This window comes from Pyrgilauda ruficollis, unplaced genomic scaffold (genome assembly GCF_017590135.1).
Source record: "Pyrgilauda ruficollis isolate IOZ18807 unplaced genomic scaffold, ASM1759013v1 scaffold20, whole genome shotgun sequence".
Taxonomy (NCBI): Eukaryota; Metazoa; Chordata; class Aves; order Passeriformes; family Passeridae; genus Pyrgilauda; species Pyrgilauda ruficollis.
In genome coordinates, this window is record NW_024519207.1 from 4,789,348 (window position 1) to 4,811,082 (window position 21,735).

At 41.3% G+C, this 21,735-nt stretch overlaps 1 protein-coding gene across 2 annotated transcripts in view; it reads left to right on the forward strand.

Moving 5' to 3' along the window:
• The first annotated feature begins 5,024 nt into the window (after positions 1–5,024).
• Positions 5,025–21,735, forward strand: part of TSC22D1 (TSC22 domain family member 1) — a 91,437-nt gene continuing 74,726 nt past the window's right edge. Inside the window, exons 1-2 of one of the 2 annotated variants that reach the window (XM_041466893.1) lie at positions 5,025–5,467; positions 6,090–8,944. In XM_041466893.1, the coding sequence (XP_041322827.1) occupies positions 6,123–8,944 (2,822 nt within the window). In that variant the 5' untranslated portion in view covers positions 5,025–5,467; positions 6,090–6,122. Of the gene's footprint in view, positions 5,468–6,080; positions 8,945–21,735 lie in introns of those variants that run through there. The other variant, XM_041466892.1, reaches the window with a different exon arrangement.

Sequence of the window (21,735 nt, forward strand, 5' to 3'; positions counted from 1 at the left end):
GGTTTATGATTAATTCATAAAACCTAAAACTAATCTAAAAAAAAATGGTTGACCCATTACTTTGCTCATTGATTTACCTGACCCAAAAAAAAAAAAAAAGGAGGGGGGGAGGCTGTATTTAACTGTATGACCATTTTCCATTGATTTGATCATCTATTTTATTTAATCTTCAGCTTAATTATATATACCATTTGGCTGACTAATCAAAGATCAAACAGTTAGCAATCTAAGACCTGTACTCTACAAACACTTAATTAAATAAATGATCTCACACTATAGTGGTACTGCATTCATTACAGTTGCACGTTGAGGTATCTGGGAAATATTTTCCATAACTTGGTACTTCTGTAAGATGCAAATTCATCAGTTGACTACAAATTCAAGAGAAAATGGAGGAATAAAGGAGAGCAAGATGAATACAGTGATAAAATCATGGTGATCTTTTGGCTGTTAATTCATTATTCATGGGCTGGTGGAGGATTTACTTTTAACCCTTGCTCCCACAATACAGTAAATAGAGTCCTGCATGTAGTCTACACACCTATAAAGTTTAAAGTGATGATAAAGCTTCTAAACATCTTTCATTAAATCTGAATTTGAATACAAACCCCATTAAAAAAAGACTGCCTACTTGGCCACATTCCCCAAGTACAGGTATAATTAATATTTTAAAACAACTTTCCAGATGATCTAGAAAGATATGATTTTGTGTATATTGGCATTGGAATACACCTTACTAGTCTAAAGAGAACTGATTTTTTTTTTCAAGACTGCTACATTGCAGTCTTGAATTGTTGATTTCTGCAAGCATTTATTTAATAAAATCTTGTGAGAAAACTTCCCTTTCCCAAATGTTCAACATTATTTAATAAGAATTAAAATAAGGGATGAAAAATGTCTCAGTAGGCGTTTTGGAATCAGTAAACTCAATCAACCAACTAACCAGCCAACTAAAAACAAAACAAGAAAGGAAGATCAAGACTTGACTTGAACTTTCTAAGAAAATGCAGAAGCAGAATTACCACTTTTTCAGGGCTGAAAGGTGAGAATTTTCTTATGACTACTTCTCTTAGAAGGAAGAAAAAAAATGCATACATCTTTGCAAATCAACTGAGAGACTACAGTCAGCAATATTAATGAACAGAGAGAAGCTTTCTGTCTAAACCAACAATGGCAGCTTCATGGGAAAAAAATTCTTTTCATTAAATTTTTTTAAAAATTATTTATGAAGCAGTCACACAGGATTTAAAGCATGCATCAGACTGATTTGTCATAATTCTGACTGTTTTGAGTAAAAACCCCATAGTATTCCTGATTGTTGGCTTTATAATTACTTGGTACAAAGACATAAACTACTGCATATGCTAGGATGAATGCACACAACTGTGTCAAACAGTAGAGGAGCCAAAGAAAGAAAATATTAAAATACTGCTTCTTTTGGTATCCTTGGAGAATCTGTGCTGGTAACAAGGCTTGTTGTTTCCTGTCTGAAGAAATATTACATATACAGGAGACAGATTTCTAAATATTTACACTGTGAAGATCTTGTTCTCTTGCACTAGCCCGAATCATAAGACTTTAAAGTTGAAATAAGGGTTATTCCAGACACTGACTCTCCCTGCCTGGCAGCGAGGACTGCATCAAGCTCATTTGGGAAGCATGTATGTAAGAGATGCAATCCAAAGGGATTCCTCTGTCCTGGCAACCCTCCAGCACTCTTTGGTCTGCAGCTGAGGTAATGATGGGACTGCAGGACTGTCTGCCTTGTAGTCATGAGCAGTGACCATGGTCAACAAGCTGCTGAATCCATCCAGTGATGACACAAGTAACTCTGGTTCCAGCTGGCTGATCAATACAGTTAATTAAAAAATAGCAGGTAGACCTGTTTGGAATAACTACTGGGTAATTTCACTTACTTCTATGCATGGTCAGTTGTGTGGTGGCTGAATTTTGAAATATCTGGTGTTTTGTAAACTGGGTATATGATGAAATTTCTTTTCCCACCTTGAACAACCAAAGAACACAATTCATAACAATTATAAATTTCAGTGGTTTAATTTTAATTTCATATAGTTTAATGGGTATGAAAAGGAATTAAAATCGTTAATCTGAGAATCCCATTTTTATGCTTAGACTAATGCTTACAAAAAAATGAAAGAAAGAGAACTAAGCTTATACACGAAGAAAATAGGTAAGGATAGAAAAAGGGTGTAACATAAAAAGTTCATATTTACAAACAGCATTAAAAAATTCATTTCAAATGTGCTACTTCCCATGAGCTTTGTCTAGTCTAGACCATTATTTTGATTGTTAACAGATCAGCGACCACATTATGCAGATAAGTTAACACTGTTATCTAAATTTCATCTTTTCTTCAGTTTCTCTTTATAAGACGAGAACAATATGAACTCAATTAATGAAAAACCCATTTCACACACTGTACTATGAAGCAGCCCAACTACGCAAAATTCATATAATTAGCATATGCAAAGCAAACATTTAATTACTAACTGTACTACTCTTCTAATTCTTTTTCAGCCTTGCTGATATTGATTAGATGCATACAAACTTTACAGCTCAATCCTTTTTAGGTTGCTTTTGCACAAATTTTTAAGTCTAGAAACCAACTCATCTGTATTCATAGCCTCTGTGCTTTAAAAGTAGTTGGACTTTGTTCAAACACTCAAAAAATCATCTTCGAGCTGCAACTCATCATAGAAGACTCAATTCCTCAAAGGAAATTGTTCTGGGAAAGTTATAAGGAGACAGAACAGGGATTTTTAGTTGCAGCCAACTTGCAGTGTTGAGCTCTCATCTCAAAAATGTTTACACATGTAAGTATCTCATCAAAGACAATCTAAGATTTCAGTGTTGCACCAAGGATCAAGATGTAGACAGATTGTGGGCACCTTTGTGATGCAATGACGTAACCTTTGCACCTGAAATCTGCAAAGGTTACGTGTAGGCAGCTCACTTACAGGTAGTATTGTCTTTAAGTATAGGCTTCCATCTGATTATAATTTTTTAAAAAATAATATTGGCTTGCCCTCAGGAAAAGAAGGATCTTATTTAACTATGTGTCAATTGTTCTTTAGTTTCTGTATAAAGGCAGTACAGCCATGGAAGGAGCAAGGGTTGCAAGTCTACCTTTCAGATACCTGGAGACCTGAGCTGAGTGCCTGCATTCCACATAAAAGGAATTAAACTGCAAAAGGCAGGGTTTTTGCAATAGCCACCCCTATCCCCGCACCAAATGAGAGCTAGATAAGCCAGATTAGCAGGGAGAGGCAAGATGGAAGTGTGAAATTCAGGAACAGGCAGCAAAAGCTCTCACTGTATGTGACCTTGAATCCTTGCCCTTTTCACAAAATGCAGCAAGAAAAGCAGCTTGTTAGTTCCTCAGTGATTAAACGCCACACACTAAACATGGGAGACTCAAATCTCCTCTCTGCCTGAAGGAACTATCATTTACATCTCCCATAAGAACTCTCTAATGACTCAGCTATATGATATAATACCTTGGACTCTCACAACTTTTTTTCCCACTACTCTTCCTTATGTGCTTAAATATTCACTGCAGCAAGAGCCAAGCCCTGTTTTTTCTCCATGCCCTGTTGATTGTCCTGACCAGTGGGCTCCACAGTCAGGTTACAACATTAGCCTGAGCCCTTCAAGTCCTGCAAACACTTCACCATTCCAGGCAAACCACACCAATCTCAAAGCAGTGATTTGAGACACCTCCTGCCTGCTCATGGATGCCTTGGGAGACAAAGCCATGCCGCCAGGGGTTGGGAATACGAGCAGCTCTCCAGGCATGGTGCACACCGTATGTAGCAGCAAGCTGCTGGAGAAACAGGGCAGAGGGTGTGAACGTCCCCATCTGTCTAGGAATGCAGGACACCCCACCTATGGAGCTCGGGAAGTCTGGCTGGAGAGGGTTCTGCTGCCTGGAGAAGCAGAGCAGTGCCAGTGGCAGGGATCCATTGGGCTGGATCCATTGATCATGGTGAGGCCATGAGATACCTGCCAGGCAGCTACAGGCACAAGGACGTGAAGGAGAATCTCTGGGCAGATATGTGTGCATCGAGTGTCTCTGGAGATCAGGTGGCTGTTGCTCGCCGAAGGGGCGAAGCTAGCTCCGTTTGGGATGGGAGCAGCCTCACAGTGGTGGGTGTGTTGAGCTTTGCCGCCTGGCTCTGGCGATGCCGGCACTGGAACAGTGAAGGAAGGTCGGCTGATTTCACCCCGATCCCGTTTAATAAGTTTTGTAATTTTTTTTTATTTTTTTTTAAAATCAGTGCTTCGGTACGGTTCGTCTGGAGCTTTCCTGAGAAGCTCCTCCACACGTACACACAGGCACACTGACACACCGCACGTGGATGCGGACGAGCGATTGCACCTGACCGCCGGGCATCCCTGCCCGGCAGCGGCGGGCTGGGCGGCGGCCCCGCCGGGGCTGCGATGCAGCGGGGCACCGGGGCGAGCCGCCCGCCCCGGGCACAAAGGGAAAGGCGGCCGCGAGCGAGGGGGATGGCGCACACTCCGCTTTCCTCCCCATGCGCGGGGGAAGGAGCGGGCAGGAATATTCTGGACCGAGGGAGGGGAGGAAGGAGAGAAGGTGATGAATAACTTGAATAAATCTGCAGCGGAGCTGAGGAGAGGGGGAGGGAGGCGGCGGTGGCAGGTCATGTGAGGCACAGTCATGCTGCGGGCAGAGAGGGGGCACCTGGCGGGTACACGACGCGGCCGGCGAGGGGGCCGGCTACCGCCCGCCATGGCCCGGCCTCGCCCCCTCCTCAGCCGGGACACCCCCACCCGCCGCGGGCTCGGCGCCGCTCGGCCATTTCCGCCACGCGAGCCGAGCCCTATTTCCGCCGGCCCCGGCCAGACGGGCTTTATGTCTGCCGGCGGGCCGCGCGTGCGCGACGGCCGCCGCCATCTTACGTTGTCTCTCGCCCGCCCTCCCCTTTGGCGAGCTCTCCCCTCCTCCCCCCCGCGGCGCCTCCTCCGGCGCTCCGTGAGGAGACGGGGCCGGCACGGGGAGGGAGAGACCCGCGGCGGCGGGGAAGCCGGGAGTAGACCCTGAGGGAAGAAAGGACGGGGCGGACGCACACGCGGGAGGAGGAGGACGGATTCCAGGCGCGGTTCTGCGGAGGACGAGCGGGTGCCGCCTGTTATAAAGGGGGAGGAGGCGGCGGAGGGGGAAGGAAGAGCGTGCGGAGCGGAGCCTCCTCCAGAGACAGCCAGACACAGGGAGGAGAGAGAGGCTGCCTGGCTGGCTCCCCCTTCCTCCCTCCCTCCCTCTCTCCTTTTCATGGACTCTTTTGTCGGGTTGCTGCTGCTGCTTTTCTTCCGTCCTTATTCCGTCTCTCTAATACCCAAAATGATTCAGCTCCATGGCTGCCACTGACGGGGATGTCCCTGCCCGGCTCAGCCTGCCGCTGCCGCCCTGCTGTGCGCCAGTCCTGTACGTATCCGCGCCTTCCTCCTCCTCCTACTACTAAGAGCGGTGATGGCGAGGGGCGCCGGCCGCCTCGCCGGGCTGCCCTGCGGGCCCGCCGGCTACACTCGCCCGGCCGAGGCGGGGAGGGAGGGAGGGAGGGCGGTGCTGCCGGCTGCCGGCGAGCCGCGGCGCCCGGCGGAGCCTCCGCGGGGAGGAGGAAGGGGCTCGCCCCCGGGTCGGCCGGCTGGCTGCCCTCCCGGGTGAGGCGCAGTCGGGGGGCTGGGGAAGGGGGGGGCGGCCGAGCAGGGAGGTGGTGGTAGAAATCAAAGGGAGGCGGGGGGGAGGGTGGTAGGGAGAAAGAAAGTGAATGGCGGAGGATTGAAAGTGTCACATTCAGAGGCGGCGGAGGACCGGTGCTCGCCCCCTCCCTGTCTCGGAGGGGAGGAGGAGGGGAGGGGAGAGGGGTGGTGGTGAGCGGCGGTGCCGAGCCGCCTCAGCCCGTGCGCTGCGGGAGCCGGGGGGGTTGTGCGTGGTGGTGTCTGCCCTGCCCTGAGCACACAGCTAACTGTGTGTGTGTGTGTGTCTGTCTGTCTCTTTCCATACCGGGGGATTGCACTCTTAAAATACACTCGATACAATGCACCAGCCTGACTCAGCCGCAGACATTAGTGCTAGGAAGATGGCGCACCCGGCGATGTTTCCTAGAAGGGGCAGCAGCAGTAGCAGCGGCAGCAGCTGCGTTACTGCTCCCACTGCACCAGGTACCGGCGTTGGGAGCGCTGCCCTCTCCGCCGAGGATTATCAGCCGCCTTTGCTGGTCCAGCCGCCGCCTCCATCTCCTGCAGCAGCTTCAACAGCGGGTCCACAGCCGACACCCCCTCATCCACAAAGCCTGAACCTCCTCTCGCAGTCTCAGCTCCAGCCACAGCCCCTTGCACAGACTGGAGCTCAAATGAAAAAGAAAAGTGGCTTTCAAATTACCAGTGTGACCCCTGCTCAAATATCAGCTAGTATGAGCTCTAATAACAGCATAGCCGAGGATACAGAAAGCTACGATGATTTGGATGAGTCTCACACTGAAGACCTGTCATCTTCAGAAATCTTGGATGTGTCTTTATCCAGAGCCACTGATATGGGAGAACCTGAGAGGAGTTCTTCTGAAGAGACTCTAAATAACTTCCAAGAGGCAGAGACTCCTGGGGCTGTTTCTCCAAACCAGCCTCATCTCCCTCAGCAGCATGCTCCTCTGCCTCATCACCCACAGCAGAGTGTTGTGATCAATGGAAGTGTTCATCCTCATCATGTTCATCATCACCACCATCTTCACCATCACCATCATGGACACCATCATCCATCGCATCCTGGGGTGGGTAGCGCCCCAGTTTCTGGAGGACCACCGCCCAGTCCATCGTTTAGAAAACTATCAACAACTGGAAGCTCTGACAATGTTATATCAACTGCACCAGTTTCTGCTGCATCATCCACTGGTTCCCCGGCATCTGCCGTGTCTAATATCCGCACTACAAGTAGTCCTGGCAATTTAGGTATAAGTCCTGCTGCTGGAACTAGTACCTTAAGTAATATTGGTGGTGGTAGTTCTAGTGTGGCAAGCAATGTGCTTGGTACTATAAATTTAAGCAACATCATGAGTACTGGTAATGTAAATGCTTTGTCTGGAACTAGCAGCAATGCTAATGTGAATATCTTGAGTGGTGTTGGCAATGGTACGAGTGCTTCCTCTAGTGTCATTAACAATGTTACTAATCCAACTGCAGGAATGGCAGTGGGATCAAGCCAGCAGCAGCCTGCATCTGGCACGTCAAGGTTTAGGGTTGTAAAATTAGATTCTAGTTCTGAACCTTTCAAAAAAGGTAGATGGACATGTACTGAATTCTATGATAAAGAAAACACTGTTGCAGTTTCGGAGGGAGTAGCAGTAAACAAAGCAGTAGAGACGATAAAACAAAACCCGCTTGAAGTGACTTCTGAAAGGGAGAGCACCAGTGGGAGTTCTGTTAGCAGCAATGTAAGCACACTGAGTCACTATACAGAAAGTGTGGGAAGTGGAGAAATGGGAGCACCTACTGTGGTACAGCAGCAAGCATTTCAAGGTGTGGGTCCGCAGCAGATGGATTTTAGCAGTGCTGCTCCTCCAGCAATTCCAGCATCTAGTATACCACAGAGTGTTTCTCAATCACAGCTTGCACAAGTCCAGCTGCATTCTCAAGAAGTAAACTATCCACAGCAGAAGCCAGGGGTCCAACCTCCTGCACAGGCCAGTCTAACCACTGTTACTGGGGTTCAGCCAGCCCCAGTTAATATACTAGGTGTATCCCCATCTCTGGGCCACCAGCAACCTGCCCTTCAGAGTATGGCTCAACAGCAGCTGCCGTATTCACAGCCGGCGCAGCCTGTGCAGACTTTGCCAGTGGTGCAGCAGCAGTTGCAGTACGGACAGCAACAGCAGCAGCAGCCAGTTCCTACGCAGATGGCCGCGGGTCACGTTAAGCCGGTGAACCAAAACTCTGTCACAGGGGCTATGCCAGACTACATTCAACATCAGCAGATCCTTCAGACTCCAGCCCCTGCCATGCAGCCAAGTTCTACAGGAGTAGGAGCTGGGCAACCGGTTCCTGTTGCCCAGGCACAGGGCATGCAGCCTACAGTGCAAGCACATCCAGCTGCTGCCCCAGCTCAGCCTGTTGCACATGCTCCAGCAGCAATACCAGGTGTAGCTGCCAGTGGTCAAATGCTAAATGTTGGGCAGCAAGGAAGCGTAGCTGCTGTGGTGCAACCACCATCTGCTGCAAACCAAATTCCACCTCCAGTTATGCCATCAACGGCTGCTGCTCCATCTTCCCAAGTAGTGCAGTCTGTGCAGACAGGAATAATGCAGCAAGGATTACAGGCTAGCGCTACAGGCCTTCCTCAACAAATGGTCATTGCTCAGCAAAACACCTTGTTACCTGTACAGCCACAGGCACAAGGAGTGGAATCTGTAGTCCAAGGGATGACTGGCCAGCAGCTGCCTGCGGTAAGCCCTATACCCTCTGCTAGTACTGTTCCTGCACCAAGTCAAGCTGGTTCAGCTGTGCCTCCTGGCATACCTTCTGCTTCTGTAGGTTTGGGACAGCCACAGAACATAGCACAGGCTTCGGCTGTGCAGAATGGCAGTTTGGCTCAAAGTGTTAGTCAGCCTCCCTTGATATCAACAAGTATAGGTATGCCAGTGGCACAGAGTGTGCCACAGCAGATGCCATTAAGCTCTACCCAGTTCCCTGCACAATCACTAGCTCAGTCCATTGTAAGCCAAATCGAAGACGGCAGACGCCCTACAGAGCCTTCCTTGGCGGGTTTACCTCAAGCTGCCAGCGTTGAGAGCGGTGGTGGAGCATCGGCCGCTTCAGATGGCGGTAGCAGCAACGTGCCATCCTCGGCATCCCTCTTCCCGCTGAAGGTGCTGCCGTTGACAACGCCTCTTGTAGATGGTGAGGATGAGAGGTAAGACTGCCTGTAACTTTATTAAAAGATGGACTCTCTGATAGTTTGATTTGCACTAACTTGCAGGTCTTGTTACAGCCATTCTGTGACATGAAGCAGTGTGATGTTTCTGTCTAATTAAAATACTATTTCTCAGGTCTCAGTACATGCAGATGTTGTATTAAAGAACTTGTTTTCCACTTGAGGGAGTGGGTTGTATTGATTATGCTTTGAAACTACTGTGTGGGTAAATTGTGCTTAACAGTCTGTTCAGTGTGTATATTCCCACTGTTGAGGAAGACAAGAATACTGTAGAGTGTGGGTATACTAGTGGTGATTGCAGTTTAGATTATTTATTATATGGAAATAATTAATATTTATTATATTTTTTTTCACAAGACTAGACTTCATCCTTCCTTAACTTCTCTTTTTAAAGTATTGCTTTACTAAGGTTGAACCAATTGCAATTCTGTAGTGTATTCAAAACCTCTTTTACAGCCAAGAGGTGCTTTAGGCAAAGGAGTATGGTGGGATAAGGGATGTTCAGCAGCATTGTTGTGGCTCTTTGAATTGAACCTGGGCTACTTTTGGTCTTGATGGTGCTGCTTCAAAATGTTAATGCATGGTGAGATCTGCTCAGGCCTGCCGAAGGGTGGTGAACCTTTGCATCTGGTGGACCAATTTTGTTCAGTTCGAGTAAGAAAAATGCACTTTTTTCCCCTATTTTCACCAGTTCAAACTACATGTATTCTCTCACCTTCACCTTTTCAAGTAAATGACCACTGCCTAGTCTTAATAGTACGTGCATGTGAACATTCCTATTTCTTTGACAGTGTGTGCAGAGAAGTTGAGACCATTGTGTGTGCAGGCTGAATTGATTGAAACATCAATTTTAAAGTGTGATGGTTTGATATTAATTATGTGTGGAAAGTCCTCAATGTGTTGAGGGCCTCTTGTGATATGGGTTTGTGAGTGGCCAGGAAAACTGGTGCTTCTTCCAAAGAATTTCCTGTCTAAGAAGCTACATTAATGGAGGAGTAACTTTGAAGATAAATAACCCTCCCTGGGAATGTGGAGCAGGACAGAAAACACTAGAAAAACTGAGACTAGGGTGAGGAGACAAAATAAGGCACTAAACACAAGGTGGGAAAAATGCTGTAGCAATGGGAGGTGAAGCACTTTTTAAATACCTTCTTGGTGCCATAACTTAAATCAGGAGTAATACCAGTGACCAGATTTTATTAATTTTTTTTTTTTTTAATAAAATGGGTTGCTGGGAGAGGCTGGATTCTTTTCTTAATATTGAAAATCCTAACTCTATCAGCAGTCTCTGATTATGTTGATCATAAGGTGTTGACTGCTGTAGTGGCTTTCATCACATCTTTGTGAGATGCCAGAGACCTGTAATGAGTAGCAGCTTGTCTTCCAGGAGTGCTAGAAGACAAGTTCCAACACTGTTGCATTCTGATTATGTTTTTTTAGTCAATAAGTACATGAAGGTGATAGAAGACAGATTGAGGTGTTAAAGCCAACAGTGTCACCATTATGCTGTTAGCAGTTTTTCAGAAATATTTTTTGGTTTTCTTTTGTTTGAATTTTGTAAGCCAAGACACTAATCCTTCTCTTCACAAGTCCCACTGGTGTTTGGTGGTGTTGTGTGTTTTTGTTGTAGTGTGGTTGTTGTTTTTTGGCTTTGTTTTCTTTTTTCAACCAAAAAAATCCCCCTAAGCTTTCAGGGGATCCTAGCCAAGTAGAAAAATCGTAAGCTTAAAGATAGGGTTTTGGAGAATGACATCTAGAATATGTCTGTACCCTGATTTTAAGAGCATATGTTAACAGTTCAACATGATTGGCAGTTTTTCCAGAATGTTTAAATCTCTCAGGGTAACAATAGCCAGAAATACCTTCTTCCTCTGTTGTTTGGCTAGCCAAAGATCATATCCTTTCTTCTCCCATGCACGTTGTGTCTTTGTTCAATCTGTCATCTCCAGGTAGGCTACACTTTTGTTTAGCTGCAGTTGGAAAACCATTTATATTCTTTACACAAAGCAGGATGTGACTCTATTAAATGGAGACCAAAAATAATTTGGGTTTTTTTGCATGGCAGTAGTGGCCAGGTTACTTTTGTGTACAATCAGACCATTTACAGCAGCACGTCTCCCTGTGTATTTGTATGTGACCTTAAAAACCTGGTGAGATTGCTTCTGTTTCTGCTTCCAGGGGGTCTCAGGGCAGAGTACTTCTGTTGTCATCCTCACCGGAATTTTGGGCTGGAGCTGAGAGTTTGTTACTCACTGGAGGCAGTGCAAGATACATTGTTACTCTGCTTGGCTCCACACTTTTCTGGCCATGGGATCTCTCTGGTTCCTTTTTTTTTTTTTTTTTTTTTTTTTTTTTTTTTTTTTTTTGCTGGTTTGTTAGATTATCCCCTCTTTTACAGGAGCTAAAGGGTAGTGTATTGTAAAAGGACATAACCATTTCAGAAGCAGGTGTAATTATGTGTGTTTGAAATCCCCATTTCTCTTACTCTTATCTGCACACACATATATCACTGAAGATTTCTATCAATACATCCCAAGTGATTCTAAACCTGGCAAAGGAAAAGGTAGGAGAAAAGAAGTGAGTGGTGACATAATTGGGCCAGTGAAGAAGCTGTAAAATTCCATTTAGCGTGCCTTTGAAAAAACATCTGACCCATGTAATACCTTGTATAGATTAACTCCCAGCTTTCTTTAAAGCTGTATATAACTGCATTTAAGGCTGTGCCAGTATCTTTAACTCTGTTCAGTTTTTAGAATGCCATTTGCAGCTCTTTCTATGCCTGTTATCAGGGCATGGCCTTTTAAATATAGACAGCGTGGAGTGTATCTGCTTTGAGAACCATAACCTTTATTTCCCCAGTATGAATAACTTTTATTTCAAGTCATAGTGAATATTACATATTAAAAATTAGCTGCTTGGCAGAATGCCATATGGAAAATTAATTTGCAAATATGAATAAATAAAGGATACAAATAATACTCCCTGTTCTTTCTGTCTTAAAAAAAAAATAATCAAACTGCTGAACAAAAAACCCCAAACCCCAACAAAATCACCAAATGCCTGTAGTTCTGACGAGTCTTCTTAAGCCTGTTGGGTATGCCATAGATGTTTGTGTGTTGGTAGATTTATCATCTCTTAATTTTTTGGTCTACAAAAATGCAGGCCAGTTTTTTCGTTGTTAAATACTTTTTTTTTCCCTGCTCCTTAGTTTGAGCCATGGTATGGACTCAGTGCATAGTTCTTAATTAGTTTCTTGGATTTAGAGTGGTTACCTTGATTTATTCACTATAACTACTAAATCTTGCTAATTTTAGGCATGGTCTTTTGAGTTTAGTATTTCATCTTTAGAACTGTGAACAGGATTGCTTTTATTTTCATGTGTTTGATATTTAAGCATGGAAGAATGAATGTTTGTATCACAGTGAATATTTTTGTGTATTTATACTTAGTGTTGCAAAATCAGTTACATCCCTGTAGACAATGTTTTGCTGTACATGCTTGCAGTAAGATTTTGTATGGACTTACATTATTTTTAAGTTACCTGTGAAGTGAAGACTTCAAAAGTTAATGTATTTTACAGCATCTATGTATGTATGTATTTTACCATCTATGAAGGCTGCTATAAGTGAATTTAAAAATAACTTAATCTGAAACATTGTTTGTCATTCCTCAAAAGCAGATTTTTGTGAATGAAGGATAGAGAACTAGTAACTGCCTCCCTGTCCTTGACAACATTTCCTGCAGAATGGTTTGCATTCTTTAGGCTGGTGCAAGTTGTGTTCACCTGTTTGTGCGTGTCATCCAACGAAGCTGAAGAGAAGAAGGAGGAAAAGATGGTGGCAAATGCAAAACAGGCATAGAGATTTAAAATATATTTTATTATCTGACAATCTCATTATTAAGAGAAATTTTTATTAAAAGATCCCTTTAGAAATGTTTTTTGCATAAGACGTGTGTTTTGGCTTGTTACTAAGTTTGTAGAGGGGCTGGAAGATTAAAGCTGAACATGAGAATCAAGACTTGTGAGCAACTTTTGAGAGATCTCCAGCAGTAGTAACTAGTGCTAGATTGTAAAGTGAAGTACAGTCAGGAAGGTGGATTAGTGTTCATCATGTATGCAGCTATGTAGTGGAAAGGCTGACCAGCTACAAGTGAGATTTTTACAGATGTAATTCAATACTTTTTGAAGATTTTAGGAAGCAGTAGTGAATGAAGTAAGTAAGTAAGGTAGTAGAACTGGAAACTTCAATTATATTTTTGGTGCAGTAACTATTTTGCGTACTTACTTGTGTAAGTGTTTAGAGTTTATATGGGCTTCTTTGTTTGCTGGAGGTTCTGCTGCTCTGTGTGTGGTGAGAAAGGGAATGGATACTTTACAACAAAGGATTTCTGGTGGATTAGCATAGATTTATAGTGGCTTTTTTTTTAGTTGCATCTTAGGGGCAGTGGTGTTACTTTCTGTCTTGCAGATTTTAAACTTGCTTCAGAATCTTGCCACCATTTTGAAAACCATGATTTGAGTTGTAGGAGATGAGCTGTTACAAAAATCTGTTCATATCTTCAATTGAGCTTTCTTTGGAACTTGAAAAAAATGATTAACCTTACTAATGTCTAGTTAATTGAGCAGAAAGAGAGAACTTTGATGAAGAAAGTGTGCTTGCTGTTGTGTCATGCTGACAAGTCCAGTTTCTCACTTTGGTGGAGTAAAAGACGTATTATTGGTTGAATTGACTTTGTTAGTTCTGCTCTAAGTAAAGAACAATGAAGAATTTAGGGTCTGCACCTTGTATGTTTCCTGACCAGCTGTAGGTGGCAATACCTTTTTTGATGGAGCTTTTCCTGGCATCTTTTATAGATGCGTTTTCTGCATGCCATGACACACTTTGAACTAAGGGTTGCTACAGTGCTTGGTATTATGTTGTCTTTCAAGACAGGAAGAACCAACAGATACCAGGGAGTTGTAAAAGCAGTAATTTAGCACTTAAGGCAGATGCTGAGAAATTAATATCTTCTAGTGATTTCCAGAAACCATTCCTTAGCACTGCAGTTTTGGTTGCTCTTTGGAGCAGTGCATAAATATGAAACCATCTATGTATGTGTATGAGAAAATGAACAAACAAGATTTTAAACTATTTAATGTTGAAAAACAATCTTTGTTACTGTCTCAGGATTTGCATTCTTTACAGGCTAATCTGAAAATTATAATTAAACCCACTGACAAATGGATTGGTACTGAAGTGTTTCAGCCTTTACAAGTTACTGTGATCTAGATAATGGGGAACAGAGTAATGACTGTATCAGTCAGTGGTAAACTAGCAAAGATAGCAGAGTGGGAAGGGAAAATAATTGAAAAACAAACACCACCATCCCCTCCAAAAAACCCTAACCCTAGCCACCCCCAATATGTTAATGTATCTTGCTTAGGCGTAAATAAAAAGGTGTATGTTAGCATACCTATGCTACAAGAAGGCCCCCTATAACCTGTTCATCTTACAGATGGTAATAAAGTAAATAAGCCTTTTCAGACCTGTCTCTTAACAGCCTGGGAAGTGCATCAAATTGTAAACAGCAGTATTGCTAGTATGGGTTTTTAAACAAGAAACTGCACACGCGTGAATATCAGTGCAATTATAGCGAGTGATTCTTGGTATGACCTTTCTGGGAATAATTTGTGATCTGGGTTTGCAGTGTGATGTAGGTGAAACATAAAAATGACTAGAAAAGAATAGTGTGTCTTTGTTCTCATTGATTTAATGCACTGGTTCTTTTTCTATTCTTTTGATTAATTTATGAGACTAAAATGTACTGTGTGTAATACATATTATACTTTAACAAATGACTGAACACTTCTTAAAGTGGGCCTATACCTTTCATTTACTGCATTTGTGCCACCAAAAGCAGTGCTATTAAGATGGACTAAGGGTAAGATTATTCAGTAAATGATTTCATGGTGGTGATCACTGTAAATAAGAAACTAGTTTATTCTCAGCATGGTTGTACAGGAAACCATAGCCTAAAGCTAAGACAGAAAGAGTTCCTGAGTGACTGGAGATATAGCACTTCATTTTATTTATGTTCTAAAGCATTCAGACTTAGGAATTGCATGATGGAAGTGCAGCATAATTATGGTATCAAATTGGAGCACCTGATCATCCTTCTGGCTTTAATATCTGGAAACACTTTAACTCTTTTTCTGCCTTTGGAATTTGCTAAACAAAGATAGTAATTGTGTTATGGTCCGTGGTGTAGAAATCCTTATCAGCTCATTTTGTGCAAGCCTCTGAACACCTATTGTGCCTTGTCAGTGTTGGAAGCAGGATTTGGTTTGTGGCTGCAATTATATGCAAAAATCTCCATCTTTCACTGAAGCTGAATTGACTTGCCTGAGAGAGATATTTAGAGGTTATAAATGTCTGGCAGACAGGGGTTGTAATGATGCCATACATGCAAGTCGTAGAGCCTGTGGTAGTTCAGGTGTTCTGTCATTGTTGGTTGCCTTATGGACTAAGTGACTTGCTGGTACCTACTGAATGAGGGCTTCTGATTTTGGTGCTGTGCAGAGATGAAGAATGATATTCATCATGTTCAAACTCATCATTATGCTTTAATAATGGGAACTTGTTCAATTTTATGAATTTTTTTTATACTTGCAAAAGTAAGATCTTTAACGTGTTATGGTAAAACAGAAAAGTCACAGAAAAGTTTTTCACTATTTTCTTTGAGCAAACAGTTACTTTGATTATGCTTCCTTTAAATGATTTTGGTATTATTGTGTGCCAAAAATTACTCCTGAGTTTTTTTCTTCTCTTCTCCACTGGGTTTTGTTAGATGTTTGTCCCTCATGTTTAATAGTTTATTATGCTGTTTTAAGGTGTTGGTGAGGCTTCCTATGTTGGTGACCTTTGACACTCAGGATGTAAATTTAAGACTCGTAGGCATTCGGGTTTGAAGTTCTTGTTCCAATTTCTGTTTCTTCTTGCAGTGCAGGGTTAGTGATGGTCCAGAACAGTAAAAGTAACTTTGCTTCTTTCAACAGAGAATGGCTCCTAAAGCAAACTACTCTTTAAAAGTAGCCTTTCTTGCTGGGGCTTGTAGGTATTGTACAGTCTGGAATGGGTATAGCATTTTGAAAATACACTAGAAGAACAGAGTAGGAAGTAAAGTAGTTGAGGATTTTGTTTATCATTATGGCTTGGAAATTTAACACAGTTTTGGAATTTACTATGGTCCTCAAAGAGCAAGAAATGCAGCTACCACTGATGCTATTTTTTTTTTTCCTTAAGAAAATGGTTTTGTAGTTGTTTTAATTAAATTTAAGGGGTATCTTGTTCATCTGTTTACATACTTCTGAATAATCTATTTTTTTGAGTGTAGATGTGAAGTACCATTTTATAAATTGCTAAAACAGGCAGCAGAGGATCTTCTCTAAGTTTAGATTTAGAGATGAACTTGCTACTAGGTGAATGGGACAACAGTCTTAAAAAAGACAGGCAGTACTTCTAGTAAGGTGTACATTTGATAGCAACTGGTAGTTGGTCACAGAGTGTTTTATAACCTTCTGCTTAAGTTTGTGAAATGACTCGGTCAGGCGTATTGTTTGAGCTTCTGTGTGATTTAAGTATTTTTCTAACCTTCTTGTTTGTATGTCTTGTCTTTTTTTATTCTTTTGGTCTTGTTTTGTTTTTGGTTTTGTTTGGGTTTTTTTTGTTTGTGTGTGTTTGGTTGTTTTAATTAGCATGGATATCAGCAGGAAGTTTTCAGGACTCTGATTTCTTGGTATGTTACTGAGTTTTGAACCTCTCCAGCAGCTGTTTAAGCAACAGTGTCAAAGTACTGTGCTAAGTACTAGGGATAGTACTGAAAGCTGCTGAAAATGTGGATACACATTCAACAATAGTTTTAGCATCTTAATGCATTTAATAATAGGGTTCTTTTTTACTTCAGTACTGCAGTATAGCTCTTAATGATGACTTACACAGGTAATGGAATTTCAGCATGCAGTGCTATTACTGTATGGCTGTTTCTTTATCCTCAGTGTTACACTTGGTTCATTCCCCCTGTAAGATCTCAAGGTGTGGATCAAATGTAAGTTACGCCATCTTTTTTGCAGATATTGTTAGTCTTTTTTTGTAATCCACTGTCTTGTGGGTCCTAGTTATTGATAACTCACTTATCAGTATGTTAATTGTCTTTGGTTCTTACATATCTAGTCAGTAGTCCTTTTAGTTACATAAAGTGTTGAATTCTGAATTTGGTAACCATTAAGTGTTGCTTATGCTGATTTATAAATGGTGTTTTCCTCTAAATCCTTGTAAACAAATAAAAGTTATAGAAATAGCTCTTAATGTTTCTCCAGTAACTTTGAAGTCTGTGCAGTGTAGAGTGATGAAATCCCTGTCAAGATGAGAGAAAACTTAAATGCCTCTTAAGCTTCCTCTGACCTTCATTTCACTCAATTCCATGACAGTCATGGATAGATGACAGAGATGATGACTGGCGGTTGACTTTTATAGATAAGAAACTGTAGAAATCAAAAATGTTAGAATGTAACCATACTACATTTGTTTCTATATATTTAGTGCTCTTATAGCTATTAAGGAAGACAGTGATTAAAAATTAACCCAGTAATTCATGTATGATTGCTTTGATGTCTGTTGTGACTGCAATTTTGAAATACTTCTCTTTTTAAAGAAAAGCAAGCAAAAATTTCTCAGAATCTAAATAATGAGTGACTTGTTTGGCATATATTGCCACTGAGCTGGGATAAGCAAAGGGAAAAAAAGGCTTCTGTAGATTTCCTGGAGGTTTATTTTAAGCTTCATAATTTTACTGGATGTATGTGTGTTGAAATATCATAATGTGTTTTTGTACCATATGAAAGATTCCATATTTTTCTGAGGAAGTCTGTCTGTGGACTATAAACAGCGTTTTAATTTGTACTTCCAGATTGAGCCTGACAGAAGTGGAATGCTTTTCTTTCCCTTTAGGATTTCGTGAGGGTTCATGCTGTAATGCCTGCCATATAGAAATGAATGTAAGGGGAAGGAGAACAGCTTAGGATGTTTCATGATTGTGTGTGTGTGTCAACTTGTGCATGGTATTAATTGTCATTTTCCCTTGATGTCACTTTCAGTAGAGGATTCTCAGACTATAAGCATCTCTGAAATCTGTCAAGGAAGGATTTTATAGTAATAATTAGTTTATATTTAGCATTATTGTTTATGTTCTAAGCTGCTCAGTGAAGAATCTTGACCTGACCTCAATTTGAAATGTCTCCTGAACATCTTGATTAATTTGCTTTTGGAATCCTTCAGTCTGAAATTCTTAATGTTCCTTACCTGTATGTACACATATGAGAGTATATAAAGCTTTTTTTTTATTATTTTTTAAAATAAAACAACCCAAAACAAACCTACTGGTGAAAGAATGAGCAATACTGCTTTTACACTCTCATTTCTTGCAGTCTTACAAAATAAGACCAAGCGAAAATAAAAAGAACCATGAATTAATGACTACGTACTTTAAGTACTTGTTAAATAATTTACTGTAGCACCCAAATGAATTCAAGGTATAAATGTACCTCTTTAATCTGCTGAATGAGGTTATTATGTTAAGAATGGATCAACATATTGCACTGCCAAGTGTTTCTTTAGTGGGCCTAATATCCCAAATTGGGTGAAATGTCGAATTGCTCATAAATGTTCAGGGATTGGTTAGGATGTGCATGTACCTCCATGTTATTTTTTTTTCTTTCCAAGTGTATGAAATTCCTTCCAGTTCTGTAATTGCTTGTGAAAAAGAGGAGTTGCTGAGCCTCCATTTGATTGGAGAGAGAGGAGGGAGGGTAGAAGGTGTGAAAGAAATGTTCATGATGCTGGTTTTGGTTTTCTTCTTTATTTTTGGTGGGGAAAGGGATTTTATTTTTTTAAATACTGTCAGGCATGCAGTGTGTCAGTCGAGTAGATGCAGTTGTTGGCATTACAGCCCCTTCCTATTTATGGGATAGTAGCTGAAAGGCCTTGTTATGAATTGGTGCCCTGCTTTGCTGGCTGCTTTATAACAGAGAGCAGAAAAGATAATGATGAAGAACTTGGTGTCTGATGTCCATACAACTTCTGAAGTGATTTTAAGACAGTGATGGTTTAAAGCAGGCAAAATTCTAAATGTTTTTAGTAGTTTATGGAAAAACAGAGCAGCAAAGCAGGATTAGTAATCTCTGTGTTCTTGTGGAGCTGCACCGTGCTAATAATGGAGTGCATCATCTCCGGAATAGCCCTGCACTGACAATTGTTGGAGCTGCCGTTTTGCCATGCAGGCTGGGGTCAGCCTCTTCAGGAGGTCTCACCGACTGTCCTTGGGGTGTGTAGATCTCTAGTGCTGCTTAGTGTTGGAGATGGGGAAGAAACTGAGCAGTCCCGTTATTTCACTGGAATTTAACATGTAAATGGAAGATGATGATTTGCATCAAGATACCTCCAGCTTCTAGAGCACTGTGATCTGTGGAAGGGGAAAAAGAAAAACTAGCATGTTATAAGAGATAGGTCTAGTTATCTTCACTTCCTGCATTTGTCTCACCATTAGAATCCAATGTGGAATCTTTATTATGTATGTTTACTGTCACAATTCTTAAAATATTTAGAAAAACTTTTTTTTTTAATTCCTGTGAAGTTATTGAATAAAAGTATTTTCTCTGAAAAAGTTCTCCAAAGAATTTTATAAAGGACAGTGAAATTTTATGAAGTGTTCATATATATTTTCAAATGGAGGCTCGTCTTGATACTTAGATATTTAAGTATTTAAGCAAGCCATGTAATCCTCCCTCTTAATACTTTTTGTCTGGGGAGATGTTTAAGCAAAGTTGTTCAGGGTTTGTTTTCTTACAATTTTATTTTTAAAAGTGTCTCTTGTTCCAACCTCTGAACATGATGGACTAAACCATTCTTAGTGTTTCAGAAACATGTGTATTTTATAACTATCTAAAATGTTCTAGTTGTTTTTATATTCCAAGAACAACAATAAAGAACAAAAAAGCATCCAAACCCTGGGATATCTTTTTGTTAAATAACGAAGTTTACCTAATATGTTAGCCAGATGATAAGTCAGATCAATATAGCAGCCATGCAGTTACCTAAATCCCAGACATCTATCCTTCTAGTTTGGCTGTATAATATGTTAGCCAGACAATAAGTCATATAGCAGCCATGCAGTTACCTAAATCCCAGACATCTATTCTTCTAGTTTGGCTGTAAAATCCTATGATTTTGTGCATTTACAGGTACTCTTTAAAAATACATGCTTGAAGTTGCTGTCAGATTGCTCTGGATTATGTCTTTAGCCTTTGTGAATGCAGACAAATCTTCTCATGCTTTTATTACTGTGATGACTAGAGTCACACATATTGGATTCATTAAATGATACTGCCAAGTAACTGTGCTCAGCTTGGCATCGGCAGCTTGGCAGTGTGAGGTCTGTGCTCACAATTGGTCAAGTATAAGTTTTGGTTGTCTGTAGCAGATTGTAATATGTGTATGTAGAGTTTCTGTAAATTATATGCTAGAAGTTCTTAAGCAATGCATGTTCTACTAAAAATGGTATCTTGGATACCAGTCTTAAAAAATGTAATTACAATATTAGAAATCATATTAAATGAAACAAATATTTTCTTTAGTATTTTATATCCTAAATTATATATATACTCTAACCCAAGGTATGCATTTAAAGTTATGATACTAAAATGGTTTGTTCCGTTGCAGAATTGTTCAAGCATATGGGTAACCCTTTATTTAATTTTTTTTTCCTCATCTGTTTCATGTTTTTCACCACTGATTTATATTGTCTGCTGCTGATGAAAAGGCAAGCTTTAGAAACAAAGCCATTTCAGAAATCATGGGATTGCTGGAAAGATTTGCATTTTGTTTCAGAAATAAGAGTTAAAGAAGTAGCTGTCATTGGTAGTCTCATCTTCCTAATGTGACCACAAGAAAAATGTACCAAAAATAATTGCTGGGAAAAGTAGGCTTTTTTCTTCATGAAAAAAGGTCCAGCCATGTCTGAATACTATTTAATTATAGTGTCTGTCAGTGAATGTGACTAGTTTCTGTGAGATTGCTCTTAAGTGGTAAACAAGGGTTGTTTTTAATCTCAAACTGGTAAGAAATGGTTTGAAATACTGTGTTTGAAGAGATGTGCAATTTTTTCTGGTGAAGTAAGCAATTTTTTCTCTTAAGTATGGAGTGGTGGATTTTATGAAGATGGCACAGATAGGAAGTAGGAAAATTAGAACTTTTTGCTTCTGGCTGTTTTGAAAATTAAAACTGAATCAAAGGTGTGTTTGAAAAATGGCAATGAACACCTGAAATTTCAGTGTGGCTGCTGTTGACTTGGCAGATTAATTTTCTTGAAGGATGATCAAGTTAATTCACCTAACTGAGCAACTGATGATAACAGTAATATTAAAAAGAGATGCTGAAGAGAAGGCTCAATAAGAGCTCTATGAGGTGAAGAACTTGGAAATCCTGGATTGAGGTTTGCCTTTTGGATTTGGTTTGCCACTTTGGTTTTGAATTCCCAACCTTTACCTACTAGAACCTTTTGAACCTTTACTTAGAAGAAAGGCATCTAGAAATGTATTTCTGTCCTATTATACCTTCAGTATAACTTCTTGGGAGGGGGTAGAAGAGTTATTCTCTTAATGGTTCATGGCTGGAGGCCCACTGCCATTGGGAGAAGTGGCTAATGGAGAAGCATTTGGCCAGCTGGAGTGGCTTTTG